This window comes from Budorcas taxicolor, chromosome 3 (genome assembly GCF_023091745.1).
Source record: "Budorcas taxicolor isolate Tak-1 chromosome 3, Takin1.1, whole genome shotgun sequence".
Classification (NCBI taxonomy): domain Eukaryota; kingdom Metazoa; phylum Chordata; class Mammalia; order Artiodactyla; family Bovidae; genus Budorcas; species Budorcas taxicolor.
In genome coordinates, this window is record NC_068912.1 from 70,198,201 (window position 1) to 70,211,004 (window position 12,804).

At 39.7% G+C, this 12,804-nt stretch overlaps 1 protein-coding gene across 1 annotated transcript in view; it reads left to right on the forward strand.

The window, feature by feature from the left end:
• The window catches only part of ERICH3 (glutamate rich 3), a 120,560-nt gene that overhangs the window by 24,972 nt on the left and 82,784 nt on the right, over window positions 1–12,804 (forward strand). The window contains exons 2-4 of the mRNA XM_052638053.1: window positions 2,638–2,705; window positions 7,450–7,543; window positions 10,120–10,245. Of these exons, the coding sequence (XP_052494013.1) occupies window positions 2,638–2,705; window positions 7,450–7,543; window positions 10,120–10,245 (288 nt within the window). The remainder of the gene's footprint in view (window positions 1–2,637; window positions 2,706–7,449; window positions 7,544–10,119; window positions 10,246–12,804) is intronic.

The window sequence follows — 12,804 nt, forward strand, 5'->3', positions numbered from 1 at the left end:
GTGGATTCTTGCAAATTTTTTTCTGATGGACAGAAAGAGAGACATTTAGATTGATGCGCTGTGCTCCATTCTTCATGAACTGTAACGTGAAGGCGATCAAGCCATAATATCCTGTGGTTTGTTTAACTTGCTTTTCCAGTATAAGCGCTTGGTATGTGAGCTGAGGAAACATTTTATCTGGCTGAAAGCCTGCTTTGGTAGTGGAGATTTGATATAGGCCCCCCTTGGACACCATCAAACTCTACAAATTACAGATTTAGTGACATCTGAAATGCAAAGCACTTCTTGATTAGGCTTCTCATCCTTAATAATAAAACTGCGCTCATTCACCTAAGTCTCACTTGATTCTGTTGAGCATCAATGGTGTAATCAGTTTTTCCAGATTGGTAGATGAGTTGAATCTTTCCATTTACAGCAATGTAAAGAGACATCTTGCATAAAATTTCCTGACTGAAATGCTGCTGAAAAATGTCAGTGTATTTGTTGGAGTTCTTATTTTTTTTGTTATTGTTGTTAGGGATAGGAGAAAGTTGAATAGGAATATGAGGCCACTTGGTCAAATAGTAAATACAAAAGATCAATTTCTGGATTAAAAGTATATGAAACATATTTCTATATTTTTGCTCATATAATTAATCATTTTATTTATCCCATGTTATATATCTTGCTACTTATTTTTAAATTTAGTCAGTGGTGTGCTGATAAACTGGCTTTTCAGAAAGAAAAAAAGAGACTCGACTTGTAGTGTTTGCCAATTTCTGTGCTGTAAATACTCCTGGCAATCTTGATTCCAGCTTGTGCATCATCCAGCCCAGCATTTAGCATGATGTACTCTGCATATAAATTAAATAAGCAGGGTGACAATATACAATATTGTTAGACTCTTTTCCCAATTTTGAACCAGTTGTTTCATGTCCGGCTCTAACTGTTGCTTCTTGGCACACATACTGGTTTCTCAGAAGAAAGGTAAGATGATCTGATATTGCCATCTCTTTAAGAATTTTCCATAGTTTATTGTGATCCACATAGTCAGAGGCTTTAGCATAGTCAATGAAGCAGATGTTTTTCTGGAACTCCCTTGCTTTTTCCATGATCCAACAAATGTTGGCAATTTGATCTCTGGTTTCTCTGCCTCTTCGAAACCTAGCTTGTACATCTGGAATTTCTTGGTTAATATACTGCTGAAGCCTAGCTTGAAGGATTTTGTGCATAACCATGCTAGGTCACCATGCTGTGTGTTAGATTCCCAGAACTTACTTACCTTATAATCAGAAGTTTGTACCTTTAATCAATCTCTTCCATTTCTCCCACCCCTGAGTCCCTGGCAGTCACCCTTCTGTTGTGTTTCTATGTTTGGATTTTTTAGATTCCATATATAAGTGAGATCATGCAGTGTTTCTTTTTCACATTCTGGCTTATTTCATTTGACTATCTTCAAGGTCCATTTCTGTCATAAATGACAGGCTTTTCTCATTTTTTTATGGTTGAAAATATTCAAGTATGTGTGTGTGTATTACATTTTCTTTATCCATTTTTCTATTGGTGGATACGTTTCCATGTCTTGATTATTATGAATAATGCTCCAAGTGAACATGGAAGTACAGATACCTTTTTGAGATAGTGATTTTTATTTCCTCTATATATGTACCCAAGTGTGGGATGCTGGATCATATGGGAGTTCTATTTTTTAATTTTTTGAGAAACCTCCATACTGTTTTCCACAGTGGCCGCACCAATTTAAATTCCCACCAACAGTGCACACAGATTTCCTTTGCTCCACATCCTTGGCAAAACATGTTATCTCTTGTCTTTTTGATAATAATCATTTTAACAGGTGTGAGATAATATTTCAGTGTGTTTTTGGTTTGCATTTCCCTGGTGGCTAATGATGCTGAGCACCTCTTCATGTTCCTGTTGACCATTTATAAATCTTTGGAAAAATATCTATTCAGGTGTTTTTCCCATTTTCTAATCTGATTATCTGTGTTTTGTGTTTTTTATTTTGTTTGCTTTTGCTATTGAGTTGCATGAATTCTTTATATAATTTTGATACTAACCCCTTATCAGATACATACGGTGTGAAAATAATTTCTCCTGAAGGGGCTTTTAAAGGTGATTCTCATGAGGACTCAAAGAAAAGGGAGCAGGAGAGGAAGCATCCATCTTCCTACACAACACATCACAGTAGAGAACACTGGTAGAAATATGGATGGTAATGGCCATTCTGATGGAGTCTCAGACAGAAATGAGGAATATGTCATTGGAAACTGAAGGAAAGGTGATCCTTGTTGTAAAGTAGCAAAGAACTCGACTGAATTGTGTGACTGTTCGAGTGTTTTGTGCAAGGCAGAATCATCAAGGCATGGGGAAGTTAAGTCATGTGTTCCCAGCTGTGGAGCCAGGAATGGTAAAACCAGATTGGACTGAAGCTGCAGTCTTCACCACTATGTCCCTCTCCCTCCCTACATCCCTCCCTCTACAGAAGTAGACATTGTGGGGACTGGCATGCTGGGAGTAGGTGTTGGAGTTCAAGAGATCCCTCTATCAGTGTGGTCCAGGATACCTTATTCTCATCATGCTTTCTTTGGACTGACTCACCTCAAGCAATAATCCTGTTTTGGAGCTTTTCCATTTTAGGAAGATGGAAGAGCTGTAACAGATACTGCTCACATTCCAGAGGCCTGGAAGCAGACAAGTGGGACTAGGTATGTGAAAGTGTAATCTGCAGAATGGGACAGAGATTCCACGCTCCTTCCCCAGCTGAGGGCATGGTGTCTGACATGGGGACACTCGGTAACTATTTGTGAAAGAATTAGCCTATGACATGGGAAGAAATCAAGCGTGTGTGCACACACACACACACAAACAAACACACACACCTGTGTACATGCATAGCCCCCCATTGGAGCTCCATTAGTACAGTGTCTGTGCCATCTCTGGGTCCCTGGGGCTGTACAGAATGCCCTGAAAATAGTCAATACTCAGTAAATGGTCTGTGATGCATATTATTGTGACTTTCCTTTTAGTCTGGGTTTCTATGGGATAGACTCTCTAAGGGGCAGATGGAGGGATTGATAAGAACTGACCTTTTTAGTTCAGAGCCCTTATTATATCATCTACATGGTGGGAGGCAGGAGTCAAGCGTTGAAAGGTCAAATGTTGAAAGGCTGCAGCTGGGAAGGCCGCTCTCCCTGTGACTCAGCAGCTGCTCCTTAATACTCAGGCATCACAGGAATGGGGAGGTGCAGACTGAAGGGGGGAAACAGGAACCATCGTAGAGTTGCTTTGTTTCCTGGGGGACAGTTTTCCCAGTACATTGAGCCAGAAAGTGGGTCGTTCCCCATCCAGTGTACTGGGGTTGTGTACAGAGTCTTGTCCATCATGTAAGGAAGCCAACAGGTTGGTTTGGCCAGTTAGTTATTGGCCTCTGTGTAAACAGCATGGCATGTGAGTGATGTGGTCACAGTAGCCAGGTGGTCACTGTGACCAACACAGCTGTTGATCTTATGGATAGGAGCAGGAGAGGATCACAGGGCCGATGTGGGTGACCAGGAAGTCCAGCTGTGATGGATGCCGACAGTAACTTACAAGAGAATGGAATATTCAAGATGCAGCGCAATCCCAGCCCAGGCGAGGTGACCTCATCTGGTCCAGGGTTGTGCTGGGTGCAAGGAAGCAATGTGTGTGTGTGTTGGGGAGGAGGAACAGTGGCAGTGAGTGGAGAGAACAAAGGCAGAAAGATCGGAAGAGCTCTACTAAATCTAAGTGTGGCTGTAATTGTAAATATTGTAACTGAATACATGCAAAAGGAAGCTGAAAATCATACCAAGACCTGTGAAGAGAAACAGTGGAAAGGATGAGACAGATCATGGCTATGACTGAGCCATGGGATTGCTACCCTCTCCCTGTGAAGCGGGCTTGATGTTCACAATGAGGGTGATGTTTATATGTTGACTGTGGAAATGTTTGCATTATTTGCTGTCTCTGTTCAGTCTGTTGTACAGAATACCATAAACTGGTATTATGACAGCATAAACCACAGAAATTTGTTTCTAACAATTCTGGAGGTTGGTAAATTCAAGATCAAGGCACTAGCTGATTCAGTGTCTGGTGAAAACTCACTTCCTGGTTCGTGGATGGCCATTTTGCTGTGTCCTCATGTGGTGGAAGGGACACGGGAGCTCTCTGCAGTCTCTTTTATATAGTACAAATCTCATTCATAAGAGCTCACCCTCATGACCTAGCCACCTCCCAAAGGGCCCCCATCCTAATACCATCATATGGGGGAATAGGGTTTCAACCTGTGATTTTTTTCCTTTTTTTTTTTTCGGCAGCACCACTGGGCCTGTGGGATCCCAGATCCCTGACCAATGTTCCCTGCAAGTGGAATCTCAGAGTCCTAACCACTGGACTGCTAGGGAGTTCTTCAACCTATGAATTTTGGGGGGAAACATACATTCAATCCATAACAATCATTTTTCTAAATCTGTATATAATCTAGTATAGTTTCTTGTTAGCAAACAATTCATTTATCTAAAATTTCAGTTAAAAAAAATTAAGGCATTGTCTGAAAAAGAAATGACTGAGCCTGGGGGGACCCAGCTGGTTATTATTCATAGTCACGGAAAGAGATGCTTTACACATGGCATCCCTACTAGGGGCCCTCAATCTTTCCTAAACAGTAGAAGGTGGGAAAACTGATGTGTGCAAAGATTTCAACTTGCCTAGATCTATTGCACTTCTCAGTAAGATTGGAGGGGCCTCACAGACACATACTCATTCAATAGGAGCCTCAGAGAGCAGAATCAGAATGAGATGGTGCCAAAGCTGGCTAAGCTTTCTTATTAAGACCTAAATATTAAAAATGTTTCAAAGTCTAAATGAAAAGAATGGGATATTTTACTGTCAATAGGGAAGTTGAGGTTCACATTATCTTAACATTTTGACCCTGCTACATTTAATCAGGGTTTTAGCACTCATAGTTATTCCAAAACTATTGATTTTTAAAAATGTGAGCCTGAAAAAAAAAATGTGAGCCTGAAAAACAGACAAAAGACTATATATGATATCAGTCTAATGATTTATCTTAAGAATCTGTGAACTGTGGAATCATGATTGTTAGGACTGAGAGACACCTGCTCACCTTTCTGAAATGAGTTGCTGAAAAGGTATTCTGAGATTCAGAAAGGGTAAGGGATACAATGTTGACCTTTTGGAGACAGGAAACCTTTGATGAACTATAGGACACCAAGACAGTTCATTTAAAAGATGGTTTCAAAGCATTACCCAGGGCTGGTCTTGTGTGTGCATTACCGAAGCCCTCAGGTTGTCTTTTTACGTAAACCTAGTGAAATAATGGTTTCCGCAGTTGTTCATACATCTGCAACTCTCATGTGGCACCTTGGCTTCTGAGCTTTGTATATGCTTTTCACTCTCTTTTGTGGATGAAATCAGACTTTCCATACTATTCAACAGCATGGAACTTTCCTGAGGTGGGCATTAAGGAGAAGAGACAGGAAAAGGTCACCAATACCATCTCCACGTAATTAAGGCAGTGCAAATAGCTAAATAAAATTGTTGCTAATGACATTTACTACATTCTATGATATGTGTCCCTGCTCTGGTCTCAGAATAAGTTTAAATTAAGGATCAGCTGTTCATTAAACATATAGATTATTAATCTTTATGGCAGGTAATAGGGCATGCATTTTTTAGGACAGCTTTATGTTAGAGTTGTGTTTAGACTTATGTGTTTTCCTTCACTCCCTATGTCTCTCTATGTATATACACACAGTCATATTTATGTGTATGTATATATATTTGTGTGCACATTCATGCATATATGTACATGTATAGTGTACCTGCTTTTGTAAGATAACAGTTAATGAAGGATAGGTTAAAACTTAGAAAACATAGTTTCAAACTTTGATTTATACCCTTATTTTGACTATCTACCAAGGTGTAGCACATGACCAGGGAACCAATTTGTTCTCTTTCAAGTGAAAAACCCTAAAAATCAACTGTAATTCTATGAATTTCTCTTTTTTTGGTTCTGGATGTGGAATTAATGAAATTGTCGAGCTATATATGTGGAAGTTAACACTTCTAAATTGCTGAGCTTGAGCTAGTTAGAAACTTATACCAATAAGAATGTGTCACAAACAAAATTGTACCTTCATGTGTTGAACACATCATTATTTAGATGTGTTCAACATAATAAATAGCATCAGTAAGGATACCGAAAATAATGTGCCACCCTGGTCTTCAAATCTAGCAGAGGTATTTAATGAGGTTATTGGAAGCATATGACCACCTCAAGCTGGACCTGGGTAATCAGAGGCTCCTCATCCCCCACTCCCTGTCCATGGAATGTACACCCCAGACTTGAGAGAGCAATGTGTTGTTGAGACCACTGGGACCCTGTACATGACTGAACCCAGTTAAGGCCTCTATATAAGCTTTTAAGATTCTGGTGGGCAGGTGTGGAGAGATACTCATCTTGCAACCGCCCAAGACAAGTCTCTTAAGGAAGGTCTTAGTTGTCTGGTGGCATGTGGATCCATGTGGACCAGGGATCAGGCCCACTGGCAGGCGGACTCCCCACCACTGGACCACTGTGGAAGTTCTAAGAAGACTTTCTTGACAAGAGGAGTTGCTGATCTTCTTCTCTGTGTCTCCATGTTTTTTTTTTTTTTGCATTTTTCTGTTATTGGATTTTTCACAACCAATTTAATAGTTCACATCTGATTTCCATACTTGTCTGTGAGATAAAATGGCATTAAACTGTCTCCCAGTTCTTATCATCAAAGCTAGAAAACAATAGGTGCTTGTTGTGTTCCGTCACTCAGTCGTGTCCGACTTTTTGTGAGCCCATGGACTACAGCACACTGGGTTTCCCTGTGCATCACCATCTCCCAGAGCTTGCTCAAACTCATGTCCACTGAGTTGGTGATGCCATCCAATCATCTCATCCTCTGTCATCCCCTTCTCCTCCTGCCTTCAATCTTTCCCAGCATCAGGGTCTTCTGTAATGAGTTGGCTCTTTGCATCTGGTGGCCAAAGTATTGGAGGTTCTGTTTCAGCATCAGTCCTTCCAATGAATGTTCAGGACTGATTTCCTTTAGGATGGACTGGTTTGATCTTCTTGCTATCCTAGGGACTCTCAAGAGTCTTCTCCAACTGGAGTGGGTTGCCATGTCCTCCTCCAGGGGATCTTCCCAACCCAAGAACTGAACCCAGGTCTTCCAAATTGCTGGCTGATTCTTTACCATCTGAGCCACCAGGGAAGCCCCAATAGGTGCTTAATACCTGCTTATTAAACACATACACGAATGACTGGTTGGCTGGATGAGTGAAAGATAATGCACACTTTGGGGATGAGAGTCAAGAATTCCTTGGTTATCAAGTAACACTTCATAAAACCTTAATGGTTTCATTTTTCTCTTCCAGATTACTTGCTGCATATAATAGTCTCACAGATAAACACCTGGCTGGATATTTTAACAATACAAGGATAAGGCGGCATCTCTTAAGATCAGGGCTGGTAAGATTCGGTTTGTTTCTACCTGCCCTCTTGTTTCATTAAGTCCAATATTTCCCAATCTTTTCTAGCTTCCTCTTTGAACTTAACAATGATGTCTTTTCCCTTCCCTCATTTTAGAACAATTACTTCCTTTCCAAAGCTCTGATTTATCTATTTGAGTCTATCTTTCAAAAGATAAGAAGAGAGGTCAGGATGGCTGCTAAGGCAACTTATAAATTATTAAGGAAAATCCCTGTTATTTTCCAACAACATATTTCATTTGTTTATTCACTCATTTATTCAGCACATATTTATTGAACATATTGTATAAACCAGGAACTATTAGGGAGTTAGGATAGAGAAGTCTTTACTGTCTTCAGGAAAAAATATTGTTTTTAATAATCACAGAATATGATGTGGAAGATATGAACAGTTTAAAATTTTCCTTTAAATTTTTAAAATCTCTTTCATTCATGTGACAGTTTATTGATACATTAGTGTCTTTCATTAGCTCCAAAACTACCATTTCCAGAAAATTTCCACTTCTCTAAATGTCTATAATGTGAAAACCTTTAAAAAATACTATAGCTTTCCATTCAAAGTAAGGGGTGTGGTTATAAAAAGTGTGACTAACGATTTTAGCTGTTTACTTTCTTAAAACACAGTGAGTTTCCTTAACTCTTGTTGCCATGGTGTTGAAAGGATATGCAGCACATTTCTAACTGTTGTTTATATGCTTGGCACTCTGTCTGGGTAGATCTCAGAGAGTTTGCTTTTTGTCTCCTGGGGCTTTGTTATCAGATAGACCTGGCTGAAACCTGGCTCTGCCATTTACAAGACAAAATCTTCAGCAAAACACTTAAGTTTCTCAGCTCTGAAGTGTTCAGTTGAAGAAAGATAATGAAGATAATGATACCCAGCACTCAGAGTTGTGACAATCAGAGATGTAGAAGAAATGGTTGTTGTAATTACTGTGGTTGCTATTAACACTGCATTTTTGGATAACAGTCCGTGAGCTTCCTATGAAATGGGAAGGACTTTGTATTTCTTATCAACATCATTAACAAGCACTTATTGAATACTAATTATACACATGGCAACTCAAACAGCAAAGACACAGCCCTTTCTCTAGAGCAGTCGTGCAAATGCAGTCCCTGAATCGGGAGTGTTCAGCATCATCTGGGAACTTGTTAGAGCACCACTCCAGATCTGCTTCCCTGATGGCTCAGATGGTGAAGAATCCACCTGCTAATGCAGGATGCACAGGTTTGATCAGGGAAGACCCCCTGGAGAAGGAAATGGCAACCCACCTCTGTATTCTTGCCTGGGAAATCCCATGGACAGAGGATGCTGGTGGGCCACAGTCCATGCGGTTACAAAGGGTCAGCAACAAAACAACAACACTCCAGATCTGTTAAGTCAGAAACTGGAGGAGGCCCCATCAGTGTTTTTTAGCTTGTCTTCCAGGTGATTCTTCATCTCAAGTTTAAGAACTTCTGCCCTATAGGAGCTTCCAGTCTAATTGGGGAGAAATAACAACGTTAATTGCTGAGGGAGGGGCAGTACAGGAAGTTCTCAACAATTTTTCCTGATTGGATAAACAGGACATGGTATCCCATGGACAATGCATTTCAAGGTCTGTAACTGATTTATTCACAATTCCAAGCACACTTTCTATAACCACACCCCTTTCTTCCGTTAGAAAATGCATTCATGAAAAAGATGATCAATAACCAATCACTTGTAGCACAATTCTAGTTGATCTCAATACTCCAATATGTTGCAACAACAGTGCTAAAAACCTAGTTATCAGTTAAGAAATAGGTGGACTTGAATTAGATGCGAAGAGAAGAGCAGTATTTAAGGGAAAAGGAAGAAGATGAACATTCTAGGAAGTATAACATCCTCAGCTTAGGGAAGATATTAAAAATAGAACAAATGTACCCATAGCTCTTAGGAAGGAATAAAATAAAAATCAGAAACTATCACTCCTGGGACTTGCAATGATGTCTCTGGAAACCCATCTGGGATACTTTGTATCTGTAGTAACATATAATCTGAAAATATCTGAATCACAGCAAATTAGTTACATTCTGGGCTGGAGAGTAGAAGAAGAAAAGCAGTGTGAAAACAAAGTAATGAAACCAATTATTTTAAAAACAAATTGATGAGATCCTCTGTAGCTTACATGTTTTGCCCTTCAAAGTATTTCCTGTGAGATCATCAGTCTTGTGATCACTGCTCCTATTCATTGTTTCAAGGTAGCACTCCCCCTTCTTCCCCAATGTGTTCAAAAAAAAAAAAAAAAAAAAGAAATGAAAAGAACACCTGGGTTCTATCTATCAAGGGAAAATTGTTACACTAATGAAAACCTTGTTTTAAACATCAAGTGTACCACCTGTATGTGTTTTCTCAATGATGAGTTTATGAGACCGCCTTTTGCTTTTCTTACCCCCTTATGAAACATTCATTAAAAGTGAACCATAGTACTATACTCTAGGCTTTAAAGATGCTGCCTGTTTCTCTTTCTGATTGACTGACTGTCCATCTATTTCTCTGCTTTGTGTTTCTATGTATGTTTTATTTATTTATGACAGATCACAAGAAATGGAAGAATACTTTCTGAAAAGGAATACAAACTAAACATCATGAAGAAGGATCACCAAAAATATATCCGGGAGTGCTTAGCCCAGGCTATTTTCCATAAGGTTCTTGATATGGAGGTACAAATATTAACTATTTCCTTCACAACTGATACTTTCTAGTAAGAAAATTAATACTTTCTGTACCCAGAAGCAGGGGGAATTCTTCCTGTATTTCATTAAAAATGAATGAAACAAGGTGACTTGAGAAATACTGTATATCTCTCTAGGTAGTGAGAGGAGGCAAGACACCAAAGTAAGCATTTCTTCATTTCAGTTAGGGAAAAATACGGACATCGTTGTATAATTTGTGATATTTAACTTAACAAATGTAGATTTTTAGTCCATAATGGCTACTTTAAAACATACCAGTCCTCACCATCTGTACCTCAATTTCCATTTGCTAAAAAAAAAGTGACATCTGTTTAAATATCAGTAATTCCACTGCCATGAATTATTTCAGATTTGTTATTCTTTGAAGGCTCTGAAGCTCAGCCGTATGCTAAATTTCAAGGAACAGGCATTGGAACATCTGCCGTCCCTCCTACTTTAGGCTACATTGGTCAGCATAGATTCACAACCCAAGCATCAACAACTTTTTTTTTCCACTCTGACATGGCATTTTTAGAAGGGTATCTAGCTAACTTGATATATCATTTTAGCCTTGCTCCATGGAACTTGTAGTTTCAAGCATCAACATCGTTTTAATGTCTGTGGAAAAGCATATCACTTCTCTGCTTGACCAAGTAGCAGTAAATCAGAAAACTTGGCTCATGAAACCATCAACCTGTGGGTGCACTATACAGTTATGAGTAACTGTAGATTCAAGAGTAAACCAGTACTAAGTGTGAAGTGAAGCGAAGTGAAGTTGCTCAGTCGTGTCCGACTCTTAGGGACCCCATGGACTATAGCCTGCCAGGCTCCTTCATCCATGGGATTTTCTAGGCAAGAGTACTGGAGTGGGTGTAGTGTCACTGAAAATATTTATTAGCATGCTGCTACTAAAGTGAGCAAGTGTTATGCTCACTTCAGATGTGTATGATTTGTTCATTTAGGAATTCATTTTGTGATTTATGGGCTTCCCTGGTGGCTCAGGCAGTAAAGAATCTGCCTGCAGTGTAGGAGACCAGGGTTCAAACCCTGGGTCAGGAAGATCCCCTGGTGAAAGGAATGGATACCCACTCCAGTATTCTTGCCTAGAGAATTACATGGATAGAGGAGCCTGGCAGGCTACAGTCCGTGGGGTTGCAGAGTCAGATATGACTGAACGACCAAGTCATGGCTGAGTCACTTTGTGACTTATATCATGTGCATGAATTATATAGAATCATTGTTCATGGCTCCCAAATTCACTTCCTTGTAAAAGTATTAGTTGGAATTCTACAACTAATGTTGAAAAAATAGTACAGTGTAAAATTAACCTGTACATAATTTCAAACTTAATCAATAGGGACCAAGTTCTATATTAGTCTTGATCTTGAACTTTGGTTTTCTAAAGTTTCATATAATGCACACATCGTAACTATTAAATGTGCAATTATTAAAGTCTTTGTGTATTCTTAAAGTTTGAAATAAATAGTTCAGATAAATGTTAATGCATAATATATAATTTTATATTATACACAATATATTAATATAATTAAAAATAAAATATTCAGTATTTCTAAATTGTCACCTTTGTTTCACATTTAGTTTATGCCAATACTGTTTACTAATGTTGTTTTAATATTCATATATTCATTCATGCAAGAAAAGTTAATTGCAAGCTTACCATGTACCAGTATGGAGTTACATGATGTAGCTGCGAGAGAAAATTTTTTAAAAAATGCTATAGAAAGTGATCACATGCTAGATGAGAGGAACAAAGAGACTGAGCCCAAAAAGCAGGGAATGATGACTTGCCTCTGTGAGAGTAGGAAGAAGCTGAACAGAGGTCCTGCCGTTTGAACTGAGCCTAGAGGACTGAATACAGCTTGACATGAAAAGATCTAAGCAAAGCAGGTGTGAAGTTGCAGAGGTGTGAGGGGACATTGTGGATGGAAAAGAAAGCTCACTGAGGCCAGACTGCACTATGAGTTGGCTGAAAGAGCGACAGCAAGTGACACTCTCTAGTAAGTTTGGGGCCCTGTTTCTTGAGGCCTTCAATTCTCAGCTAGGTTAGGTGTGTAGGTGATGAGGCGATGAAACATTTTTCAGCAGGGGAGTGAAATTAATGAGCAGAGCTGCTTTAGAAAGATGATGTTGCTAAAAATGTGGAAGATGGATTAATGAGCTGGAAAAGATTAGAGGTGGGAGGTCAATTAGGAAGCTGTTGCCAGAGGGTGTGGGCTCACAGCAGTAGTGGAAGTGCCGGGGAGAAGCAGCTGTCCATGGGGATCGGGAAGAGGGAGAGAGAACAGAAAGACCGACTCTGCCTGGACCAGGAGAGGGAGGAGGCACCTGAGGCGCCCTGCGGTTTCTAGCATGGTGGTGTGTGCCTTGCAGGAAATTGGGAACAACGACATGGACTAGATAAGAACCTCCAACTGGTGGGAAAACCTGATAGAGCGGTGACCCAAACGCCAGCAGGGTCTTACAAGCTACAGAATGGTTCTGTAGGATGACTACTGGGGAGAAAAGGAAATCCTGTTTGACCTCAAG